The sequence below is a fragment of the Lycium barbarum genome, chromosome 8 (assembly GCF_019175385.1).
Source record: "Lycium barbarum isolate Lr01 chromosome 8, ASM1917538v2, whole genome shotgun sequence".
NCBI lineage: Eukaryota > Viridiplantae > Streptophyta > Magnoliopsida > Solanales > Solanaceae > Lycium > Lycium barbarum.
This window is the reverse complement of record NC_083344.1, coordinates 229,447-256,037: the sequence shown is the minus strand read 5'-3', so window position 1 is coordinate 256,037 and position 26,591 is coordinate 229,447. Positions and strand designations below refer to the sequence as shown.

Below are 26,591 nucleotides of genomic sequence, written 5' to 3'. Positions count from 1 at the left end.
TTAGGGTCTGATAATACAAATCTTGTGTATCCATTTTACTATCCATATGAGTAGAAGACTATTTTGATGCAGACCGTAATTTTCACAGCATCCTCATCATTTGTCCGGGCTTGAAACCGACTATGCTTAGTAAAACTCACCTAGGGCAGAATTAACTTGGAAAATGCAACTAAGAGCCTGTTTGCCATGAAAATTGTGAGTATTTGAAAAAAATAGTTGTGTTTGGCCATGAATACAAATTGGAGTTGTTTTTGAATTTTTGTGAGCAATTTGGAGTGGGGAAAAAAAAAAGCAAAAACAACTTTTTGGTGCTTATCAAATTTCAAAAAATTCCGGAATTCAACTTCATTTCCGAATTTTATGGCTAAACATGATTTCCGGAATTCAACTCCTGAAAAAAATTAAAAATTATTCATAGACAAACAGTCACTAAATCAATCAACTAATCCTCAAAACCATAATTAGGTCTAACAACACAAATTCTTTGTATCCATTTTGCTATCCAGAGGATTATACAACTACTTTTAAGCTATCATTACTACATTTTCTTCATTTACTCGGGCTTGACCAACTACGCTTAACGAAACTTACATAGGGCAGAATTAACTACGAAAATACAATTAAATCAATCAACTACACCTCAAACCTAAGCTACTCCGATTTGTGTTTGGCCATGAATACAAATCGGAGTTGTTTTTGAATTTCTGTGAGCAATTTGGAGTTTAAAAAATAAAAAAAACAACTTTTTGGTGTTTTTTCAAATTGCAAAAAATTCCGGAATTCAACTTCATATCTGAAATTTTATGGCCAAACATGATTTCCAGAATTCAACTCCGGAAAAATGCAATATCCATAGACAAACAGTCACTAAATCAATCAACTACACCTTAAACAAAGCCAGTTAAGGTCTTAACAACACAAACTCTCTGCATCCATTTTGCTATCACTAAGATTAATTTATTCAAGATTGAGACCGATAATACTTAACAAAACTCACATAGGGAAAAATTAACTATGAAAATGCAATTATATCAATCAAACCTACTAGTTAGGGGTCGTTTGGTAATTGGTTAGAGTAATGCAGGTATTAGTAATAAAAAGATTAGTTATGAGAGGATCTATATATTATTTTATGCAGGATTTAGTTATTCTTATACTAGTTATTTCATCTTCTATTTTGCATAAAATAATATATCGATTCCCTTGTAACTTATACATGTATTAGTTATCCAAAGTATTAGTTATTTTAACTTATACATGTATTAGTTATCCAAAGTATTAGTTATTTTGCCTTCGTTCATTTCAAATTGTGAAGATTTATAAGAAGCCTAGAAATGTGGAAGTGTATTGAAAAAGCTAAGTTAAGAATTTGTGATAATTTTATTTGGAGGGATTTTGTGTTTTCAATTTTTTATTTTTTGACTCACTGGCGGGACTTGTTATTGGGCCTTAAATGAAACATATCATATGGACCAGAGTCTTATTATTGGGCCTTTAAAGAAACATGGGCAATTTACAGGATTGGCCTCCGGTGGGGGTTTTCTTTAATTTTTGTCTCTCAAATTGGTGGTCTTTAATTTCTGTATTTGGACATTACGCAAAATTCTGCCTTAAGGCAGGAAAAAATTAAAGACCACTAATTTGACGGACAAAACTTAAAGACCACCAATTTTAAGAACAAAAATTAAAGACTACCCCAAATGAAGGACAATCCGCGCAAAAAAAAAGAAAAAGATGAAGCATATTATTGACACTTTTTTAGGGCAATTTGCACGATTGTTCTTATTGGGACGTGGTCTTTAATATTTTTTTCTCCTTAAATTGTTAGTATTTAATTTTTGTCCTTCGCCTAAAATACCATGAGGTTCTGCATTCGAACCCTCGCTCAGTCAAAAAAAAAAAAGGAAATTCACGAAGCAAAGTTTCGTAGCAAAGTAGACTTTTGCCTCAAACCTCTACCTTAAGGAAAATTTTTGCCTGAACAAGCCTACTTTAATTTGTTACGAAACTCTGGCTTGTGAAATGGTTTTTTCTTTTTTTACTGAGCGGGGGTTTGAAACCCAAAACCTCGGGATATTTTCGGCCACTTTTTTAAGCGAAGGACAAAATTAAAGACCAGTGCCTTTGAGGGGCAATCTGTGCAAAAAAAGACTTTTTTGCGTTAATAACTCTTCAAGCGCACTGGTCTTTCATTTTTGCCGCTTGTATTTGGGGTCTTTAACTTTGTCATGTTATTCATTTACTAAAAATATTCGGACCTGCTTCGCTCGGCAGAAGTTCTGTAACATTTTTATCTTTGAAAACTGAACTTTTACCTCACCCGACACAAGTTCTGTGGTATTTTCAAAAAATTTGTTATAGTGTCAGAAACTAGATTATGTTTTTTGAGAGCATATTTATGAGAATCCTCGAAATTTGAAAGTGTATTAAAAAAGCTAAGTTAAAAGGAGTAGTAATGGGTGATAATTTTATGTAGCATGGAGAATGAAGAAGCTGTTGGATTACAAAGCTTCTCGAGGAAGGAGTAGACTTCAGAGTAATCAAATTATTGGAGGAATTTTGTGTTTTCAACTTTTTATTAGCTCACTAGCGGGGCTTATTGTTGGGCCTTAGAATGAATATATTCATTTTTTTGCGTGGATTGCCCTTCTTTTGGGGTGGTCTTTAAATTTTGCCCTCATATTTGTGGTCTTTAAATTATGCCCCTCATATTACTAGTCTTTAATTTTTGTCCTTCGCATTACAACTCTGAGCGTTCAAGCAGAAATCATGAGGTTCTGAGTTCGAACCCCCGCTCAAGCATAAATTTAAAAAAAAAATTACAAGGCAAGGTTTGGGTCACGTGTATGCCGGACCCGACATATATTTGTTAAGGAATTACCAAATTTATGCCGGACCCGGCATACTCATGCCTTATGGGCAGACTTGGCATAAGTATGTCGGGTCCGGCATAACTTTGGTAATTCCTTAACAAGTTTATGTCGGTGGGGCCATACTTTTAATGGGCAAACTTTTATGTCGGACCCGGCATAAACTTGTGAAGGAATTACCAAAGTTATGTCGGACCCGACATACTTATGCCAAGTCTGCCCATAAAGCATAAGTATGTCGGATCTGGCATAACTTTGATAATTCCTTCATAAGTGTATGTCAGTGGGGGCATAGCGAAATTTAAACTCTGCCTTTCGATTTTTTAAAAAAATTTTGACTGTGTGGGGGTTCGAACCCGGAACCCATGGGGTTTAGCGGAAGGGCAAAATTTAAAAATTTCAAACATGAGGGGTAAAATTTAAAGACCACCCCAAAAGAAGGGCAATTCTGCGAATTGCCCTAGTAGGTATAAACAGTTATTATGTCTTGGTTAAAAGAAGTTACTCTATGTTTTAAGAAGTGTATTTCGGAGATTATAAAAGATATTAGGGATAAAATCGTAAAAGATTTGGTGAGACCAAAAGTGCTTATAAGGTGTAAAGTTCTAAGTTAGTGGTGTCAATTTATGATTTTTTGTTAATCTTGACTTGTAATTAAACACTTTTGATGTTTACCAAATGCGTAAATAGGCAAGAAGTGTTTATAAGCTAGTTTTACTAGCTTAATTATAAGCTTAGCCAAGCACCCTTCTTGACTATCCTAGTAATCATATAGACATATTTATCCACGAGATTATCCGCATGAAACTTATTCATGCAAACATGTCAAACGAATCAACTGAATAATACACGAGTAATTTTGAAAGCACAAAAAAAAATATTGCACACGATGAACCGACTAAAAAAAATTAATAACTATTGGCTCTAAGCCCGCATTCTTCCTAGCAACCGGGTCGATGTCAAAGAACCCGAGCGAGGGCCTTTTCTGTGCATTCATGTGCAGCTAGGGGAGTTGCGGGACTAATTCCATTTCCAAAGCTATAAGTCCTAGACTAGAAAGGAGATTTGCTTGGTGTTAAGTCAACTCTACTAGATGCAGTTGCCCAGGAATCCAATGCACTAACTCCTGGACTTAGACGATATGCCCTTAGGGATACGTTAGCAAGTAATCCCTCTCACTGAGTTGTCTTTCAAAGGCATTTTGACAGTATCCTTTTTCCACGTGAAAGCAGATAAGAAGTCTCGTCTTCATTGTAAAAAGCCATGTGTGCATGTATTTTTCCAGTTTGGCATAGTAACCCTACAGGATCTTCCCACATAAATAATAGAATTATGCGATTTACTAGTCATTTTCGTACATTAATATTTGACAAAGTATGTAAAAGAGAACAAAATATTCGAGGAGTAAATGTGGATCGCTTTAGCATACTATAATATCTACGAACTACTTTATTATATTTATATTCTTTGTCTTTTTGCTTTCCATTTATCAAACTAAACATTCATCTTTCATAAGAGATCCTGATTTGAGATCTGGAGAATTACCTTTGATATTGTTTTCAGTTTTTGTTTGTCTTAATCAACCATAGGCATGATGACAGTTCTGGCAAATTTCAAGGAAGCGTGGCTCACTTGTTAGGCTTTATGTATTTTCTTTTCTATGACTCACATAGTCACGTTGACCCTATCTTATAAAGTGAAACAACAGGAAAAACAGTAATTAGACTCTTCGCCCGCTTTTATGCTCATTAAAATAAATTTCAAAGGAAAATTCTTTTTATTGGCCATTGTTTGCTAATGGTCAATTTCAGCCTTCTAAATTGGAATGAATCGGAAAAAAAAATTCTTTTTATTGAATTGATAGTGTTTAATCATTTTGACTACTTTAGCATATTTTTTCACACTAATTGCAAACTCTATAGAGTTACCTTTGATAGAAAACTTTTATCTTCGAAATAAAATTTTCGCACAAATTCAAATTAAGCTAAATGCAAAACGATTAATGAATACTGAATGAGACAAAAAAAAAATGTCGTTATTACTAACTTCAACATTGATTCGATGTCATGGGTGATGGGACCAATCTTATAACAATATGCTGCAAGTCTGCAACTAGATGGGAAGTTGTAGGTCCCGCTTGGTTTGTTTCGAAAATAGGGTGAAAATTCTTTTAAACAAAAATATAAACCTTTTCAAGTTTTTTGTAAAATATAAAGGATTAAAATTTCTATAAATTATGTGAAATGAGTACTTTTTATTTTTGTTGTTATTAAAGTGGCTCAAATAAAAATGTCAGAGTACACTAATTTAATTAATTAATTGAACGTGCAAACTCTTTTTTCCTTTATGCCACTAGTGAAGAAACCTTTAATCCCACTTAATTATAATTTTTATTCTCTTATGGTGCTTTTTACTTGATTTATCCATATCAAAGATTCGATCTCAAGTTGTATGAAGTGTTTTACTTAGAACAGCATAAATGTTATTTGCTTATAGGTCGGGAAGAAGTAAAGTAGTTTGGTGAAACTTTTTGGTTCGTGACCGATTTCTTCGTCATCATTATCTATAATTTGAATGAAAATTCACATAAATAAAATAAAACGAAAATTTACATAAATAAATAATCTTTTCTTCTCATTAATTTAGTGACTATTGGTCCGTTTGGCTTAGCTTAAAAAAAGCAGCTTATAAGTTATTTTTAATTTATAAGCCAAAAAAAAATAGGCTACCTCAACTTATTTTTTTAGGCTTATATTAAACACAAAATGACTTATAAGCTAGCCAATTAAATACTCAAAAAAATTAAAAATTAATTATAAGCTGTGTTCAGTAACTTATAAGTTAAGCCAAACGGACTCTACGAGACAAACATTATTGTCAGCATACAGTAGTCACCATTTCTGACTATCTTTTTTTGGTAAAGTACTACTTTACTCTCTTCGTCCAGTCCAGAGTGAGACATATGCCTTGTGGGTCTCACTCCATTGTTACTCGCCATGTCATAGTTGTTTGAGGGCCTTTTCAATTAATAAGTGCACCATTGTGGATCTCACTCCATTGTTACTCGTCATATCATAGTTGGTTTGAGGGCCTGTTTGAGGGCCTTTTCAATTGATAAGTGTACCATTGTGGGTGTCACTCCATTATTACTCTCCTCTTCACTCACCTCCCATTAGCTTACACCAACACCCCTTATATCTCCATTTTTTGCTAACATGACAAAACATACTTTTAAAATTTTTAAGTAGTTTGTTTACACAGGCCATTGCACTGCACATATTTAAACAACACAACAAGATTAAGACACGGTGAAAGAATTAATAATGAGTGAGAGAATTAATAATGTCCTAAAATTAGTATTTTCGCAATTAACTAATCGTAGTCATTCAGAATGAAGAAAAATAATGATAAGAATAAAAATGTTCAAATTCACTGTTAAGAATAAGTTAAATTTGAACAAGAATTAACTTCTATAGTATTAAAGTAACCTTTCAGTCATTCCGCCAACGCAGTGCATCGACGATTATTGTTAATCTAATTTTGTGTGAGTTATTTGTTCAAGATTTCATTTATTTTTTTGAGGTTTGGTTTAATTTCTTGAGATGTGAAATGAAAATGTTCAACTATCCTTTTTTTTTCCGAGGTACAAGGATTAGTTATTTAATTGTATCAAAATCGATTTTTTTGGCATCACGGTTTTCGGTATTACGGTATTTAGTATGACATTCGATATGCATTTTTAAAAAGTTTGTTATTCAGTAAGGTATTTGATATTTATAAAAGATATTGAAATACCGAATATCGTACCGAAATATCTAAATATATGCTAATAAAATGTCTAAAATCTTAAGTTTGATTGATTAGAGAATATTAAAGACTTATAATATGATTATATATTCTATTAAAACTTATTTAATGCCATCTCGGAAATTGTCGTTGCTTTCCTTGAATATTTCTATCGAGTAAGGTGTTAAAATGATATAACTAAGTCATTTTTGAAGAGTCGTAGTCATAATTCTATACTATATATAAGTTGAAATTGAATAAATTATGCTAACTAACTTACCATACAACACGAAATCTAACTTAAAAATACTCTACTCATATTAAATTAATTTGGTGCGATATAATACTTTTGCAAACTAAAATTATCGAACCAAAATTTTTAATATAACGTCGTACCATACCATGAATTAAGAACAAAGATTAATAAAAAATGAAGAACCTACCAAGTGAATTTGTAAAAGCACAATGGACCATGAATAAAGGAGGGTAGCGAAACAAATAATAGTGGTATCAATCCATTTTTTTCTACAATAGAAGATAAAATTATAAAAAAGAGCCGTAGATTTATAAGTGAAGGGAGGGGGAGAGTGTATTGACAAAATATAAGGTGATAGCAAAAAGAAAGAAAAGAACCAAATGGAGAATTGCAAAAGTGAAACGGTGAGGAATTTGAAGAACTAAGGGGTCGGTGGATGGTATAGGCTGAGATATCATTAATTTTTTATACCCTATTTGGTAGGAGGTATAGGATAAATTTATACCTCCTACCAAACACGATACAAAATAAAGCTTTATCCTGAGGGTGGGATATCCCACCTTATCCTGAGATTATTTTATCCATCTTCCAAATAGGATAAAATAATCCCAAAAAATGAGATAAATTAGTCCTGAGATTATAATCCCAGGATAATTTTGGCTAACTACCAACCGACCACTAAAGGGAAGAGAACAACTGGGGCCCACAAAAAACACTTGTCAAATATAGAGAATGCCCTCACAAAACTATTGTTGGTTATGCCTCACCCACCATAAAGCTTTTCCTTTGTTCAAGTGTTAATTTTATTTTCGAAGATTCACTTCACTTTTAATTTGAGTGTTGTCATCTCAACACAGATAGTAATTTAAATATACGGGCTCAATATGTACGTAATTGAACATTCCACGTAACACTGTTATGTTAAACTTCACCTAAATCTACCGCAGAATTACTATTTTACTACTATATATAAGCCACAATTAGGGCTGTTCACAGTTTTGGTTAAAATCAAAACCAAATTGAAAATTTAACCAAATCGAATAAAATAACCGACATTTGATTTAGTTTGGTTTGGTTTGGTTTTAAATTTGAAAAACCGATAATATTTGGTTTGGTTATGGTTATAGTAAAAAATAACCGAATAAATAACCGAACCAAATCGATAATTATATACATAAAATTTATAATTATTTATATGTATAATATTAGCTTTTCATAAATAATTAAAGATATTTTATACCTTTTAATTATTAATTTAATTTTTGTCTACTTATTTTTAAGGCCCATGTCTTAAAAGAATATGTCCAACAATCCAAGCCCAACTCTAATAAGTCGTAAGCATAAGAGTTGTTTGTATTTTGAAACCTCTGTTTGACTTGTTCTTTAGAATCTAAACTGCGTTGCAAGTTTGGTCCACCTAATTTGCCAACAGCGTGTCTTTCCCTCAATATGCACCAAAGTTCACCCTTGTGGGCTATGAGGAAAAAAGAGTTTCATAAGAAATTTGAAGAATGTAGAGAGAGAATATTTGAATTGTCACGGCTAGTCATAAACCGAAAAACCGAACCAAACCGACAATAACCAAACCGGTGGTTATTATTTTACTTGGTTTGGTTATGGTTTTAGACATTTAAAAACCGACTAAATTGGTTTGGTTATGATTTTAACCAATAACCGACCCAAACCGAACCATGAACACCCCTAGCCACAATTCAAGAGTTTTTGTCGTCCTCAGTGAGGGCAATTTGGTCTTAGGACAGTTTGGTCTTTGCTGAAATATTAAGGACCATGGTTGAAGCAACGTGTCTTTGCTGTCAATCATATTGATTTCTTTTATTCTAACATTTTCAGAACGCACAGGACAAATTGAAGGTTGGTTTGTCGCCACAAGACTAGAAGTTTGAGTACTACATTTGAAAGCCACATGTCCTCAGTAGTCCTTACCCTGTCAATTACATTTATTATGCTCAGCTTTTAGAGAGAATTACGTAACCAAGTCATACAATAAGTGATCGTTTGGTAGGTACGTAATTAAAATTATCTCGGGATTAATTTATCCCTTTTTTTTGGATTATTGAGATAAGAAGGGATATTTCTCTTTTAAATTAGGATGCATTTTATACTTTATTTGGTACAAGATATAAATTTATACCATTCTACCAAATATGATATAAAAAATTAGTGTTGAGATATCTCAGCTTATACCCTGTACCAAATGACCCCTAAACACGTGATTGATCTTATCTTTTTTTTTTTTTTTTTTTGGGGTTGCGTATGAAATTTTAGTTCTTGTAGTGCTAAAAGGTCAGTTATGGTCTTCTCTTTTAAAGCTCCAGAACGTCCCTCTTGCGTTTCTAATGCTCTGCCTTGATGGTTGCATTTTTTAAAATGGGTAAATTTATCTTCTTCGTTAGATTTTTCCTAAATAAAGAGAAAAGAGGAGAAAGATTATTAAAAAAAAAAAATCCTACCATTCTTGTTCACCAAGAACTCTTTTCAGAATTCTCTTGTTTATATGTTGGAGTATATATCATTAATCATGCATTTAGAAATGATATATTCTAATAATTATCATGGTTAAATATTCGAGTGGGAGATTGTTGGGATATATACTATTAACCATATGTTTGGATATAGTATTTATTAAAGAACAATTATTTATTTAATTTTTAATAAAGAATTAAATGTACTAGTATGTGTGTCCTTTACATATATAGTAGATGATTTAATGTATAGAGTTTTAGCTTATACACGAAAGATTAAATCGTCGATTAAATCGTCGGTTCTTATAAGTATAAAGTTTATGTTCACAATCTATGATGGAAATTCAACAAAGCTATCAGTATGATTGTAGCACAAGATTAAATATAATTATCTTCATAATGATACTGTATAGTTATGATTTCTTGTGCTACTACATTTTATATGTATTGAACGAACCAAATAGAGATAAATGTTTTTGTGCTACTACTTCTCTAGTTCATTAAATGTACTTATACTCTTAATCTTGTTATAAGTATTACGATCAATGTGAATTGTTCTTTATTTTGATTTATTAAAAGGTACGACTCAATTGCAGATCTATGTATTCCTGATAAATTGAATAATAGCAAAATACATTTGTGAAATAATAATTAGTTGATAGAATTCATGTCTCGACTTTAACATTGATGATACCCCTTTATGAATGCTTATAAGTCTCATGTGAAAACCTTACAAGTGGATTTTGTATCCATCACATGATATAAGTTAAGCGAAAATATAAAGGATTTAATTAGTTAATAAATTAAATTATCAGTAATTTAATTTAAAATTGTTTGGTTTCTGTAATCTTAACATGGGGAGTTAAATAAGATCATTTAATGAAAGATTTCAAAATTAAACTGAGGAGTGCAATTACAGGTTTTTAGTGGATTAATATGTAATTTATTGTGGTATGATTAATTCATTCATATTCCGAATTAATGCCACAATTGGAAGCCCCAATAATGAATCAGTGGTCCCTACTATACCTAATTATTATTGGACTTGAAAAATAATATTTTTGGGGCAAAAGCAAGCTCACATGTTTTTGGACTAGGGTTTGTATCCTAAAATGTGATTATGTGTAGTATGCTTTTCAGCCCTAAGAGGGATACTCTTTTCCTGAGCCGTAATGCTTGTCCACACAAGTATTTCACTGTCCAAAGGCTAGTCAGGTTACATAGGAACTGAAGGAAGATCGTATAGATGCTTGAAGATTTGATTTGCGGTCGCGATCACATTTTAAGAGATAAGTATTAATTTTATGTTTGAGTAAAATCTTAGTTATGTATTATCTATATTACATGCAAGTTTAATCCTGATTATTTGATTCCGCTATTTATACCAGTATTCCATCGATATAAAAATTTCATCTCTTGTTTATTTTTCTCCTTCGGTACTCACTAATTACATGTCTCGCTTTTTAACGTTTCTTTTCTGTTGACTCTCGCTTTCTCTGTTGAAAGCGGCACACAATAACAGTGCTTTCCTCTGTCAACTTTTATATTTTACAGTTACTAAATACTTTGTTTTCTTTCTATTATAGATAAGAATAAAAAAAAATGCTGCAGGGTGATCCTTTATTCTCGGGCAGATGACACCCTGACTCTGCTTAAATTTGTGCTATTGAAAAGCTGATCCATTCTCGTATGAAAAGAGCTGGATGTTTTACTTGTGAATTAGTATCTAATTCCAAGATAAGCTTGTCTAAAAATCTTTTGATATGTCGTAGGTATTTGGAATTTTTGCTCCAACTTAAATTTTGTACTTGTGCTGACGTATTGTATGATTATATAAATTATAATGAGGACAATTGCTGTCAAATAAAGTGATTTGGCATGGATTCATCATCTAAATTAAAATGTTTCCTCTTAAAATATGTGTTATTAATTATCAGTTTCTATACATGCTAGATGTCCACTTTAATCTTACCTCTAAATGAAAATTAAGAGAAGTGATTTTTTCTGCCTATGAAAAATAAGCCATGTGAGTTGAAACTTGAAATGGAGCGGACACTAGATTTGCTTTTTTTGTTGTGTTGATATAAGTATCAACCAGGTGTATTTAATATTGTGCCGCCCCGCCACTGCTCGCACAAAACAGCCCGCACTTAGCGCCATGGGAAATTTCAATTCAGCCAAGCACTTGCCAAAAACCGTGTGCCAATGAGTCAACAGGCGTGGGAGCTTGCTTGACCAGCCATGGGCAACATTTAATGCCTTGGCAGCACAGCCATGGTCAAAACTGTGCCCACTGCCCAGCAGAGACAAGCACAAGGGCTGCCAACGAAAAGCAGCCTGCAATTTTGCCACTTTGGGATAGTTGACTGTTTTCTCCCAATGTTTCCCTTTTTTTTTAGACAACTTTAGATGCCCTTTTCCCTTTTGTAAAATCACCCCTTAGGAACATATTTTCAGCTATAAAACGTGTAAGCCATGAGGGCAGCTGATCATCCTTGCATACTTGTAAAAATACATTCACAAAATATATCAAAAAGGGCACTTGCCTCCCAAATCTGTGTTCCTCTTATTTTTCAGCTTCTTGTGTGTGTTTTGCCTTAGTTTTATTCACTGCTTTGTGCCAGTGACCGAGAGTTGGGCTGAAGCATTGAGTGGTGATTGAGACCATCAAGGCTGCCCCACGACGCTTTAGATTTTAGGCCCGTAACAAGTGGTATCAGAGCAAGCAATAAACATGGCTAACAACAACGACGAAGAGGCTGTTTATGACGAGCACCATGGTGGAGACGAGTCCCCTACCAAAAAGGCAACCAAACAGAAGAAACAATGGGACAAAAGCCGGGTTCGAGGCCCACCCGCTATTACATCTGAGGGGCAGACCTTCCAACCACCTCCTATGGGTGATGTGTGCGAAAGTTCGGTGTCGAACACGCTGGTGGAGAAAGTCTTCCACACAGAAGCTAGGTTACTTACCTTGAACCAGCGTTTTGACATCTTGCAAGGCAACTTTAGCACTCTTGAATCAATAACTTTTGATGGATTAGATAAAGTCCAAAAGGAGCTTAAAACAGAGAGCAACGAGCACAAGGAGGCACTGACCAGCCTTGAGCTTAGGCTCATGGAGGCGCTGTCTAGTTTGCAAGGAGAGGTGGAGACCTTAAAGACGCAAATTGAAGCGGCCAAGCTCACAAATGGTGCTGGTCCAGTCAATGTTCGAGAAACCCGCATAGAGGTTCCTAAACCCAAGGAGTTCAAGGGTGAAAGGAACGCTCAAGATGTGGAAAATTTCATTTGGCAAATGGAGGAATATTTTGAGCACGTCAACATTGTTGACGAAGCTACTCGTATTCGGACAGCAGCCATGTATTTGGGCGACACAGCCACATTGTGGTGGCGTAGGAAGAAAGCGAACATGGAGAAAAGAACGTGTTTTATCGAGGATTGGGAGCAGTTCAAGAGGGAGTTGAAGCGGCAGTTCTACCCCCAAAATGTTGTGCACGAGGCCCGTTGAAAGTTTAGGGAGCTCAAGCAAACATCCTCCACCCGCGAGTACGTAAAGGAGTTCACAAGGCTCACTCTTCAAATCCCAAATATGACCAGTGAGGATTTGTTGTTTTACTTCTTGGATGGCCTTCAAAACTAGGCCAAACAAGAGTTGCAAAGGCGTCAAGTTGAAGACGTTGATGAAGCCATTGTGGTGGCGGAGTCTTTAAACGATTTTCGCACCGACAATGCCAAGCCGAAGGATAACCAAGGGAAGCAGGTTGCTGCCAAAGTTGATTATGGCAACAGGGACAAAAACAGATTTGTCCCCTACAAGGGTCGTGATTTCAAAGGAGACCGAGATCACAACCGAGGTTCTAATTCCAATTTTCGCAAAAATTACGAAGAAAGGAAGAAGAACTTCACTCCAAACGATGGCTCTTATTTGTGTGGACAAGCAGACCATGGTTACAGAAATTATCCTTCGTTGAGCAAGTTAGGCGCAATGTTTGCTGCCAACAAACAAGCAGGTGCGCAAGCCGGGGTTCAGACCGGTGAGCAAGGTGCAAAGGCAGAGGGTGTGGAGCAGGCGAAGGCTAAGGTGGCAGGCTCGTTCAATCACATAACTCTTGCCTCCATCTTGGCCAAGCCACCCCAAATCAGGCCAAGAGAGTCACTATTCATTGAGGCGACGTGAAGGGCAAACCAGTTCGCATCATGGTGGACACCGGTGCGACACACAACTTTATCACGGAGGAGAAGGCCAAGGAACTGAGCCTTTCCTATGTTTCCAGTGGTTCTTTGTTAAAAACGGTCAACTGCCTTCCCACGGACGTAAATTGATTTGCCCCTAAAGTCCATCTCGTCTTGAGCGATTGGCAAGGTTTCACCCACTTCACCGTTGCCCCGATGGATATTTTTGATATTGTATTGGGTCTTGACTTTTGGTATGAGATCAACGCGTTCATTTCACCGTGTCTCAACCAACTTTTGATTCGTGATCCAAGCTGTTCTTGTGACGTGCCGTTGGTTCGTGTGCATCAAGCGGGCGTGCAGTTGTCCGCAATGCAATTGGTGAAAGGGTTCAAGAAATGAGAGCCAACCTTTCTTGTGGCTCTTGTGGCAGTTGTGGGTGAAAGCAGTTCCAAGGAGAGTGAAGCACTGCCCCTATGTGTGCAGTGGGTCCTTGAAGAAAATAAGGACGTGATGCCCGACGAGCTGCCCAAGCGGTTACCCCCGCGTAGGGAGGTTGACCACCAGATCGAATTGGTTCCAGGAGCCAAGCCACCTGCCATGTCCCCTTATCGCATGGCACCACCCGAGCTTGAGGAGCTAAGGAAGCAGCTCAAGGAGTTGCTTGAAGCTGGGCACATTCGCCCATCTAAAGCACCGTTTGGAGCCCCTGTTTTGTTCCAAAAGACGAAGGAAGGGACGTTGCGGTTGTGCATTGATTATCGTGCACTTAACAAGGTCACGGTAAAAAACAAATACCCCATCCCTTTGATTGTTGATTTGTTTGATCGTTTGGGGCAGGCCAAGGTGTTTACCAAGATGGATTTGAGGAAGGGATACTATCAAGTCCGCATAGCCGAGGGCGACGAGTCAAAGACAACTTGTGTGACTCGATATGGAGCATTTGAGTGGTTGGTCATGCCATTCGGCTTGACTAACGCACCTGCCACATTTTGCACGTTGATGAACAAACTGTTTCACTCATTTTTGGATCAGTTTGTTGTCATTTACCTTGACGACATCGTAGTGTATAGCAACAATTTGGAAGAGCACGTGGAACATCTCCGCAAGGTTTTCCAAGTGTTGAGGGAAAACGAGCCGTGCGTCAAGAAGGAGAAATGCACTTTTGCCCAACCACAAGTGCAATTCCTTGGGCATACAATCAGCCAAGGGGAAATTCGGATGGATGGCGGCAAAATCAGTGCCATTCGAGATTGGGAGGTCCCAACGAAAGTAACCGAGCTGCGGTCTTTTCTTGGCCTTGCCAATTATTATAGGCGATTCATTCTTGGTTATTCGGCCATTGCAGCACCACTTACGGATTTGTTGAAGAAAAGTCGTGAGTGGAAGTGGACAACTTCGTGTCAAAAAGCATTTGAGGGCCTTAAGGAGGAAATCACAAAGGAGCCTGTTTTGGCTCTACCCGACTTCACCAAGGTGTTTGAAGTTCACACCGACACATCGAATTTTGCCATTAGCGGTGTCCTTATGCAAGAGGGCCACCCTATAGCCTTTGAAAGCTGAAAGTTAAATGATGCGGAGCAGCGATATACAGTTCAAGAGAAGGAGATGACGGTCGTAGTCCACTGCCTAAGGACTTGGCGTCATTACTTGCTAGGGGCACACTTTGTTGTCAAAACGGATAACGTGGCGAAAAGTTATTTTCAGTCCTAAAAGAAGTTGTCACCCAAGCAAGCTCGTGGCAAGATTTCTTGGCAGAATTTGATTACACCTTGGAGTATAAACCGGGGAAGGCCAATGTCGTTACCGACGCGTTAAGTCGCAAGGCAGTGCTGGCAGCTATGGTCAGCACGACCAGCAGTGACATTATTGATGCCATCAAGCAGGGCATGCAACATGATCCAGTGGCACATCAGCTTCTTATCTTGGCCAGTCAAGGCAAGACGAAGAAATTTTGGGTCGATGGTGATGTTCTCTACACCACAGGCAGGCGCATTTATGTGCCAAAATGGGGCAATCTTAGGCGCACCCTGATCAAAGAGGGGCATGACACGGCCTGGGCAGGCCACCCAGGGCAGAAACGGACCTTGGCATTGCTAGAGTCGTCGTACTACTGGTCACGCATGAGGGATGACATTGAGGTCTATGTACGCACATGTCTTGTGTGCCAACAAGACAAGACGGAGAACAAGGCACCTGGGGGCCAACATGAGCCACTGCCCGAAGCGGAGAGACCATGGGACAGCGTCACCATGGATTTTATCACGTGTCTTCCCAATTCAGAGGGTTTTGGGACGATTATGGTGGTGGTTTATCGATTATCAAAGTATGCAACTTTCAGCCCCACCACGGCTAGTTGCAAAGCCAAGGAAGCCGCAAGGTTGTTCTTAAGGGACGTCGTCAAGCATTGGGACGTGCCGAGGCACATCATAAGTGACCTGAGATCCACGATTCACGGGGGCATTTTGGAAAGAGCTTTTCAGTTTGTTGGGGTCCGAATTACATTTCTCGACCAGTTTTCACCCTCAAACCGATGGCCAAACTGAGAGGGTCAACGCGCTATTGGAGTGCTATTTGCGGCACTTTGTTAGTGCCAATCAAAAGGATTGGGCCAAATTGCTTGACACTGCCCAGTTTTCATACAACTTGCAACGTAGCGAGGCGACGGGGAGGAGTCCATTCGAGTTAGCCACTGGGCAGCAGCCCAACACACCGCAATCGCTGCCTGCTTGGGCAGAATTGCGAAACCCAGGGGCATATCACATGGCCAAGGCCTGGGAAGAACAAGTTGATATGGCCAGGTCATATCTTGACAAGGCTGCTCGAAAAATGAAGAAGTTCGCTGATCGCAAACGTAGTCCGACAAATTACAGAATTGGCGACAAAGTCATGGTCAAGCTCAACCCGAGGCAGTTCAAGTCACTAAGGAGCTTGTATCAAAGTTTGATTCGGCGTTATGAGGGTCCCTTTGAAATCGTTGCCAAGGTAGGCAAGATTTCTTATCGGTTGGACATGCCACACCATTTGAAGATTTACGCCGTCTTCCATTCTAGTCAATTAAAGCCATATTTTGAAGACAAGGAAGACGAGGGTCGGGCTCAAGCCAGTCGTGCTAGGATTTTGAAACACCTGCTGCCAAGGACAAAGAGATCGAAGCAATTATTGATCATTAATTGGTCCGAGGCAAAGGTTAGGGCAATTCGCGTGCCCAATTCCTTGTCCATTGGAAGGGACAACCACCCGAGGAGGCAACATGGGAAACATACGAGGACTTGTGGCAATTCAAAGACAAGGTTCACGAGTTTTTGCAGTTATGTGGCGCCGCGGTCGTCGCCAAAACAGTTGAGGGAGAGTGTGCCGCCCCGCCACTGCTAGCACAAAACAGCCCGCACTTAGCGCCATGGGTAATTTCAATTCAGCCAAGCACTTGCCAAAAACTGTGTGCCAATGAGTCAACAGGCGTGGGAGGTTGCTTGACCAGCCATGGGCAACATTTAATGCCTTGGCAGCACAGCCATGGTCAAAACTGTGCCCACTGCCTAGCAGAGACAAGCACAAGGGCTGCCAACGAAAAGCAGCCTGCAATTTTGCCACTTTGGGATAGTTGATTGTTTTCCCCCAATGTTTCCCCTTTTGTTTAGACAACTTTAGATGCCCTTTTCCCTTTTGTAAAATCACCCCTTAGGGACATATTTTCAGCTATAAAACGTGTAAGCCATGAGGGAAGCTGATCATCCTTGCATACTTGTAAAAATACATTCACAAAATATACCAAAAAGGGCACTTGCCTCCCAAATCTGTGTTCCTCTTATTTTTCAGCTTCTTGTGTGTGTTTTGCCTTAGTTTTATTCACTGCTTTGCGCCAGTGACCGAGAGTTGGGCTGAAGCATTGAGTGGTGATTGAGACCATCAAGGCTGCCCCACGACGCCTTAGATTTTAGGCCCGTGACATTATGCTACATCATTTCAGGATTCACAAAAGAGAAATACAAGATTGAAAAACGAATTTGGAATTTGTCTCGGCAAGAGATTGATCTTAATCGGGAGAAATAAGAGATTTAATTTGGAAAAAACTTAATAACGTGATACAAATTATTCCTTTTTGATCAAAAGTATTATTCCCTCAGTCCCAATTTACGTGACACGACTTTTTTTAATTAGTTAGTCTTAAAAGTAGTGATACCATTCTACTTTTCGTATAATTTAACTTTAAATTTTTCATTTTACTCTTATTGAAATAGTTTTTAGCTACACAAGTATCGATACCTTGTTTTAGTTTACAGGTTTTAAACAATTTCTTTATTCTTAAACTCCGTACCCAATCAAACGCCTTCCTAAAAATTAAGACGAGGGAGTACGTTTTTACCTTGAGTTGGACCCAGGCTTAGCACGGACTTGTTGCGACTAGTATCTTATATATATGGTTATCTGAAAAGCAACTTTCACGGTCAAAAGTGGGTATAGTGCATAAGTTATAGGCTCATTTGAACTCTGTGATTTTAGCTCATACACTGTTATATATTCAAATAAACTAATAGCCTGTTTGGCCAAACTTATTTTCCCCCCAAAAGTACTTATTTTTTCAATAAGTACTTATTTGAAAAAAAGTGAAGTGTTTGGCCAAGCTTTGAAAGAAAATAAATGCTTCTCGGGAGTAGCAGAAACAGTTTTTTAGAAGCTAAAAAAAAGTGCTTTTGCCTAAAAGCACTTTTTTTAAAAGTACTTTTGAGAAAAATACAAATAGAAACACTTTTTAAAAGATTGGTCGTACTAATTGTTGTTCAAAAGTACTTTTATAATTAATTGGCCAAACACAAACTGATTTTCGCCAAAAGTGTTTTTTTGAAAAGTACTTTTAAAAAAAGTACTTTTTAAAATAAGCTTATTTTATTATAAATTTTAAATATAATAAAACGAACGAATTGTGATAGGGTTTCTTTGTCGGGGGTTGGGGGGAGGTGTTTCAAACTCAATTACACAACATTTATATTATGTTCTGTTCAAGGTGGTCTTTGTGGGGGTGTGAGGGTGGGGGGTGTACTTTAAAATTTTATTTGTAATATTCACGCTAAATTAATTAATGAATGATATAGGTAATTTACAACCATAGTAAAATGACATGTAATATTCTCTTGTTATTTTAATTTAACAACTAAGCTTAAATTTCTTCTATAATTAGCTTTGTGTAAACAACGCTATGTCCTAGCAAGGACCAGATTCATGAATTAAATTTTGCGGAGTGTGGAATGTTTGAGATCTTTACACGCGCGCACGTATACACTCACATGTTATTTGCATTAAGGGTGTTAAAGTAGGAGGAGACCCATAAATTCTAACGTTAAAATTAGAGAGCCAAAAAAACACTATATATTGCTTTCTATGTATGCCTAAGCCTTGTTGGACATTGCATAAGCCATAAAGTCACCTGTTATTTATGTTGGTAAAGTAATAGGTATTCAGTAAAATAGTCTCGGTGACCCGGACACAATCATTATTAAAAAAATAAATACACGCACACATTATTTTTTTATTTTTTTTCAAAATCATGCCGCACACAACCGTTACTGGAAAAAAGGTACACAACATTTTTTTTACTACTTTTTATCCATATATACATGATTCTAGCCTAAAAATAACTGCACTTTGACCCACTCTGCATGCCTAGTCTAATTCCAAAACCATAAAAACAAATACTCCACATTACAACAAAATTGTGTAATTCCTTATAATATATAGTTCTTGGATTAAGACAAAAGCCAAGCTACCAAATCACTCTGCATGAGATCAATATTTTCTACCATTGGTGCTTCATCAGTGGAACAAAAATTTGATATATTGTTATTCTCTTGCTCTGCATCTTCAGTACTTGCCCATATTTCATTATTCCATTCAGCCAAATATTCCCAATCCCAACAATCTAGCGTACCATAACTATCCACATTTAATATTTCATTATTATTGTTATTGTTATTATTATTCTTGACTATTTCAAGATTTTCTCCTTCGTCGTTCCATAAACAACTATAAATGAAATCTTGGTCCAGCTTTGCATCCTTGTCGTCCATTAGCACAATATCGTCATGCCACATCATCTGATTATCATTATGATCTAGCTCCAAGGCATTATTATCGCCACTTGCTATAGTATTTATGGTTTCTTTCTCTATATTCGGTGTTGAGAACATAATAGGAACTGTAGTTTCACTTGTGGAATTTGAATTGCTAACGTTTGCTGTTTTTTTTCTACGCTTTTGTTTGATAATTTGTTGATGTTTTCCTTTTTTGGCTAATTCTACAACTGCTCGTGGTAGCTTTTCGTCACTTGGAATCCTTAAGCTTTCTACTTTTCTGCTCAAACGAGAATTCCAATAGTTTTTTATCTCATTGTCTGTTCTACCTGGTAAATGTTCTGCTATTAGAGACCACCTGCAAAGTAAATTAAATATTTTTATTGTCTGTTACCACTACAATATAACCAAAAAAATATAAACTTTGGGTATTGATAATGTAAAAGATGTTTATACAATTATTGCTATTTATAAGTAATTATAATTAAATTTTACTATAAGTATTAAGAGTAATATGGTAAATTTGATAACTAATTATAGTTAAATTTTTATGATAAGTATTACGAGTAATTTGGTAAATATGATAACTAACTACTATTATAAGTTAAACTACACTTTACTAGTGCAAAAAGTTATTTACACTACTAATATATAGTATAACTTAAATTCAAAAAATATCAAAGAATGTGTCTGACTTCTACATACTCACAGTTTAAAAGATCTTTTGTGCTCTTAGATCATTTAAAACATGATCGCAACGAACTGCTCATAATACGTGGAATTATCTACTTAAATTATACCGATAATGTAAAAGTTATTTACATAATTAGTATATTCAGACGAGCCGTTTTGGTACAAAGAAAAATATATTATCCTGGAAAATAAGTGACTTTTTTACTTACTGAAAAATGTCACTTATGAGACTTGTTTTTCCTATTTCCACCAACAAAGTAATTTTTCTTATTTTTAAAAAATACTTTTCAACAATTTTAACCAATTAAATATGAAAAATATTTAGAACTTCTTTTGAGTATTATTTTTCTCCATACCAAACACACTAAACACACTAAGAGAGTTGAATTCATGATGATTTCAGTGGTGCTCAATCTCAACTGACTAAAACATGTTTGTCCTTTTTTCTGCTATAGAGCTTTCTTTTTCGGTACTATTATTATTCAGCACCGCCATAAATGTATATGCAGTTATGTACTAAGTACGTGCCAAGTCTTTTTCTAATTCATAGCCACTGGCCACTGCCACCTTTATTCTAAAAATTAAACCGCCACATATACGGTTAAAATTGTAGTGGAGTAATAAATTAAGCTTGTTATTAAGGGACAAAAATTATTCATCAGCTAGCGCCAAATGGAAGAGAACAAACTGACCCATAATATACATTCTTGTCTAAAAATAATAATGGAAGGAACACAAACTACCATCATGAGATGAAAACAAACAAAAAAAAGAGAAAAAATACAAGCACTATACTTTATTTTCTCAAATAAATTGTAATTTTTAGTGTAAGAATTTTACGCTATTAATTAATGGACAGACAAACCTGTTACCCAAAGTTGCGCGCAACTTGATGATTATAGCCTCTTCTTGAGAAGTTATGTTGCCTCTCTTTAAATCAGTCTTCAAGTAATTAATCCATCTCAGTCTGCAACTCTTTCCACATCTTAGTAACCCTTCAAATAACAAAAAAAAAATTAACTATTTATTTTCACTTGTTAACGAACGGGTGAAAAATATAATTCAGTAAATAAAAGTGTTATTTCGGTTTCTAACGGTCTTTACTTTTAGACGAGATAATCATTCATTTTATCATGGTATCACAACAGGCATGTAGAAGTCCTGAATGCGAGAGTCGTGTGCACACCTCATGAATTATCAAAAATAATTTTCACGGGCTTAGCTCGAGACAAAGATGTGAGACTAATTAAGCTACTTTAAAAATACTCTTAGCATAGTATGATATTGCCTGCATTGGTCTAAACCTGCAGGGTTTTCCTTTCTCACACTACTGAGAGTTCTCCTACACCTTATATATATGTAGCTTCATTTCTATTTACCTAGTAATGCTGAGACTTTGTTTGCAAAATCAATAAAAGAATCCAGCGAGCAGGGAACGCATTGAAGATATAATTAAATAAATAAAAATATATTCTCTCGCTTAACTCGCTAACACTTTTTACAACATCACTTTTTAAAACATTTAGATGAGATGGTTATACATTGACAATATGTATTCAAGAATATATATGTTACCAGCATTTTTGGGTAATGACCTCCAAGAGCCTTCACCATTGGCTTGAATATAGTTAGTGAGAATTTCATCTTCTTCTGCAGTCCATCTGCCTCTCTTGAGACCAACCTTCTCACAACAAGGTGTTCTTCCCATTTTCTATTTTCTAGAGTATATATGAAATATGAACTACAGTTTTGGGATATTTCCAAATGACAAGTGGAGAAAGTGCAAATGAACCCCAAAATGAATGCCAATAAATAGATGTACCAAATCCCACCACCTACCTCAACCTCTTGCCATTTTTATGGTGTTGCTAATTTGGACGTATGTTAATGCAACTTCCATTTATCTTGGACGCCGACTATAGATTAATATATTTATTCTTTTGTTAGCGACGTCAAAAGTATATAACACCATTTTAAGGTTTAAGATATTAGAGAGTAGTAATACATTAGTATTTAATTATAATATGTATTGTCTACCAACCCTTCATGTGAACTCTTTCTCTTGGACTACTCGTCCGTATAAAATGAGACTAGTAACTTAAAAATTAGGGAGATTAGGTTTTGGAGTGGTTTATTTCACTTAGTTACTAGATACGCGAGATTTTTTTTTATATGACGAGGGAATCCGCAATCGCTGTTCTTTGAATGTGCACAGAATAAATTCTGCTCGTGTATAATAACCCGCAAATTACACAGCAGAGATAACTCGCACTAGGCAAGCCATGTGCGATGAGCTCGACCCAAAAGGCAAATTCCCTACTTTCGTAGGCAGGGAGTTTCGAACCTGATACCTTCATTATGAAAGCCCCATGCTCAACCAACTAAACCACCCTTGCGGGTGGATATGCGGGAATATTAATATATATATGTAGGAAATGTTTATGCAGTAATTAATAATGAAGAAATTTTCATATAGTGATTAACAACGACAGAGTTGTTATACTTGAATTACTTATCTTAAAAGGATATTTAATTGCTTTAATAGCATAATAATACAATAAAGATCTTTTGCAGTGTTAGTGGAAATACATTACTTATTGGTATCTTTTATAGGTAGTTACATGACATAATATAACTTTGCTGTGAACGAAAAGTTGCAAAGGTTGACTTAAGATTTTGCATGCATGTCACTCGTGTAGTCATGATATGAAAAAAGGTAAACTTCGTATTTTTATAGCTATCATTTTGTGTATATGGTGATTGATGATGCCACGTACGCATTTGCCCTAAGACTAGTCGTGGCTCGACCAACATCGAGTGCTCCATTCACGGGGCTCCATCTCCCACGTTGTATGTTCCCAGGACAACCATTCCTAAAACGTTATGTCATTCATTCAAAAGAATAACTCATTAATTTCATCACACATAACTCTCTCTCGTTTTTAATATCCGACATTTACTGATCAAATTAATGTAGAATCACATTATATAAGATAGGGTGCAACTTAATTATTATTATTGGGCTGATCCGAATCCCGTACTTTCAGTATAATGTAAAAACTTACTAATAATGCAATAAATAGATATGAGCCTATAACTTCTAAAATACAACGAGTGCAATGTTAAAAATCTTAAAGGTTAAATCCATAAAGTTTAAATTTTGAATGCGCCTCTAGTATAAGACCCGTTAAGAGGAAAATGTTCTTTCTACATCTGAATAACGTTCGAACCATAGACCTTAGCACTGGTTAAAAGTGAACGGATTTTATATTTATCCAGTAGTTAGTGACGGAGTTAATTAAGCGAGCTAAAAGGGTTCAATTGAAGGCCCATCGTCGAAAATTGTACTCCCTCCATTTTAATTTGTCGTCTTAATTGACTTGGCACAAATAAAAAGATTTTTGAATCATGTGATCTTAATCTTTCTGTGTCTAACGTGTCAAAATACCCTTTGAATCTTGCAGTCTTAAATATGCATGTAGGATGTTGGGTGGAAAGGGTTACTACATTAAATATAGATAGTGACATTCTTTTTTTAACAAACTAAAAGAAAAATAATTAAGACAAAAAATTGAAACAAATGGAAGTACTGCATATAAATAGGGAATAAACAAATATTTTTATTATATATGAACTGTTAAATCGCCTTAAAATAAGCAAATAATCTAGTGTAGTATTAAATAAGGTTAAAAAATTACCTTACATCATAATTAAGTTAATTGGATCTCATCCTCTCTAAATCCTTTCTAAGAGAAATCTTTTCTTCTTTTTAACTATACGATATCCGAAATTCACTAACACGACTAATCTAGAATTGTGATTTCATTGACCTCCCGCTAAGGGAAAGCTCTCATTCTACTCATTAGTTTCTGTTTTTAATGTTCGAACATATATGTTTTTAGTTAAGATAAAAAATATTTCACCCGCCTCAAGTAGTGGTGGAGTTAATTAATGAGGTTCAATAGAATCTTTTACTGAAAAATTATACTGTACCATTAATAGAATAAAAAAATATTTTTATTTATAACAGTCTGTTGAATCTCCTTGAAATGAGAAAATACTCTAGTATAACAATCGAGTGGGTTCAAAAAATTTCCTAAATCACAAGTTCAATCATATGTTTAACACTTTAATCTTTCTTGAATCGCTTTATATGAATTTTTGAATTAATAAATGAATAGGAATATTCGATATTCAAGAAGTTACCACAATTGTGCGGCTACTTGATGTCTTTCTCAGAGCTGTTAATGTTTTCATCTACTTATATGGGCACATCTTGAACCTTATAGAGTCCACGTATTCCTATTTTTTGTTTGTATTCGCTATTTGCTAGATACTATAAAATACACAAAATTTAATTCCTTTTTTTTGTACTATTGCTACTTGCTATTGTAAATACACAATTATATAAGAAATGGAAAATACTAAGTCATGCCACTGAACTAGCAATAATTGCCATCTCCAGTTAATCATCATGTTTCCTATGAAAAGCAAAAATAGCCAGTATGCCATTTGAAGCCTCTACCTAAACCCGTCAACCGGTTCGGATTAACCGGTTCAAACCGATAACCGGATTGGTAAAATCGGAACCGATTAACCATTTATTATATACCGGTCCGATTTTAATTTTTTTGGAACTGGAACCGGACCGGTTAAACCGGTAAAATCGGTGGAATTAATTTTTTTTTTTTTAAAATAGAGTCGTTGAGGCAGCCCAGTGGACCGTTGGGCAACGGTCCCAAACTCATTCCCCCCCCCCCCCCCCCCCCACACACACACACACACATAACCCCCCAAACTTTTTTTTAACACTTTAACCCATCCCGCACCCCTATATAAACCCCTCTTCATTTTTATTTTAATCCACACCAATTCACTCTTCTCTTTCTCTCAAATCTCAATCTCTCAATTATAGTTACTTTGCAACAATTAGTCACTTTAAATTTCTCTCAAATAAATATTATAAAGTCTTATTATAGTTTCAATTATTAATTTTGCAATTATAATATTGTTAGTGGAGTTGGTGATTTTGCAACAATCCGAAGTAGCTTTGGTGGATTTGCAATTCTAGCCGCCTTCACTTTGTTAGAAATTAGTCATGCAATTTGGTACCTTCGTTCCAACTCTATCTTTATTTTTTGCAATTTAATTTACGCAATTTAATTCTAAAAATTTAATTTGTTGCAATTTATTTTCTTGTGATTTATTTGAGTGTGATTTAAATTAATTCTATTTAATAATGGCGAAGAGATTTAGACGTGGTGCCGGTAGTAGTGGTATTGTTAGGCGTGGGCTTAATGAGGAAACATTTGTGGAAGAAACACCTAATTTAGGTATTGATGTTGGTGGAAATAATCCACTTTTAGGTCATGAGGCAATGCAACAACATTATACCGACACTTTTAATGAAATTGATGATGATGAAACACAAGCCCCCGAAAATCCCATAGGAGATACATGTCCTGCACAATCACATACACAAGACAAACTGCCTAGAACTCGTAAGCCAACCGCTTAAATTTGGAAATTTATAACTAAGGATAGGGAAAGCCAAACAGCTAAATGTACCCTGGCCTATGTGGACAAATATTTACTTTTAGGCAAGAAACTAGTAAGGATGGTGGAACGGGTACACTAAATGCTCATATGAGAAAGAAACATATGGATGTTTGGAGAGAGAGCAAACGGGTTCAAATGTGGGGGGTATTCAAATGACGATAGACCCACAAACCGGTAAAAATTTTAAGTATGACAAGAAAAAAGAGCGTATAGAAATAGCTAAAATGGTATCTTATGATTGTTTACCATTTTCCTTTCCTTCGGGTTTGGAGTTTGTTACTTATATTCAACGTTGTTATAATTCGTTATTTGAGGGTATTCCTAGAAGTACTTGTAGAGCAGATGTTATAGATTTGTATAAAAAATATAGATTTTATTTGCGCCATGTATTTAATTCTTTAAATTGTAATGTTTCTCTTACCGCTGATTTGGGTCTTAATCTTAACAAGTTAGATTTTTTTGCTATTACATGTCATTGGGTTGATGACAATTGGGTTATGCAAAAAAGAATTATATCTTTTTTATATGATGAAGGAAAAGGTCGTCACGATGGAAAATTTTTAGCGGATTCAATGTCTACTATTATGAGATTTTTTTATCATTTATAGAAAAACACTTTGTATTGCTTTAGATAATGCTTCTAATAATACAAAGGTGATTGGTCTTTTAAAAAGAGAATTAAACCCTCCGCTAAAAAATA

At 35.7% G+C, this 26,591-nt stretch overlaps 1 protein-coding gene across 1 annotated transcript; it reads right to left on the bottom strand.

The window, feature by feature from the left end:
* Positions 1-19,147: 19,147 nt before the first annotated feature.
* Positions 19,148-22,141, bottom strand: LOC132605561 (transcription factor MYB111-like). The gene is made up of 3 exons (XM_060318688.1): positions 21,908-22,141; positions 21,198-21,327; positions 19,148-19,997 (listed from the first exon to the last, which is right to left on the bottom strand). Exons 1-3 carry the CDS (start codon positions 22,038-22,040, stop codon positions 19,316-19,318), a joined length of 945 nt encoding a protein of 314 aa, XP_060174671.1. The 5' UTR covers positions 22,041-22,141; the 3' UTR covers positions 19,148-19,315.
* Positions 22,142-26,591: the final 4,450 nt, after the last annotated feature.

Excerpts from the sequence above, each read along its gene's own strand:
- LOC132605561 (XM_060318688.1), bottom strand. The coding sequence starts at position 22,040 with ATGGGAAGAACACCTTGTTGTGAGAAGGTTGGTCTCAAGAGAGGCAGA. Across the intron at positions 21,328-21,907 it reads GTCATTACCCAAAAATGCTG|GGTTACTAAGATGTGGAAAG; the intron begins GTAACATATATA and ends TGTTATTTGAAG. Across the intron at positions 19,998-21,197 it reads CGCGCAACTTTGGGTAACAG|GTGGTCTCTAATAGCAGAAC; the intron begins GTTTGTCTGTCC and ends TTTACTTTGCAG.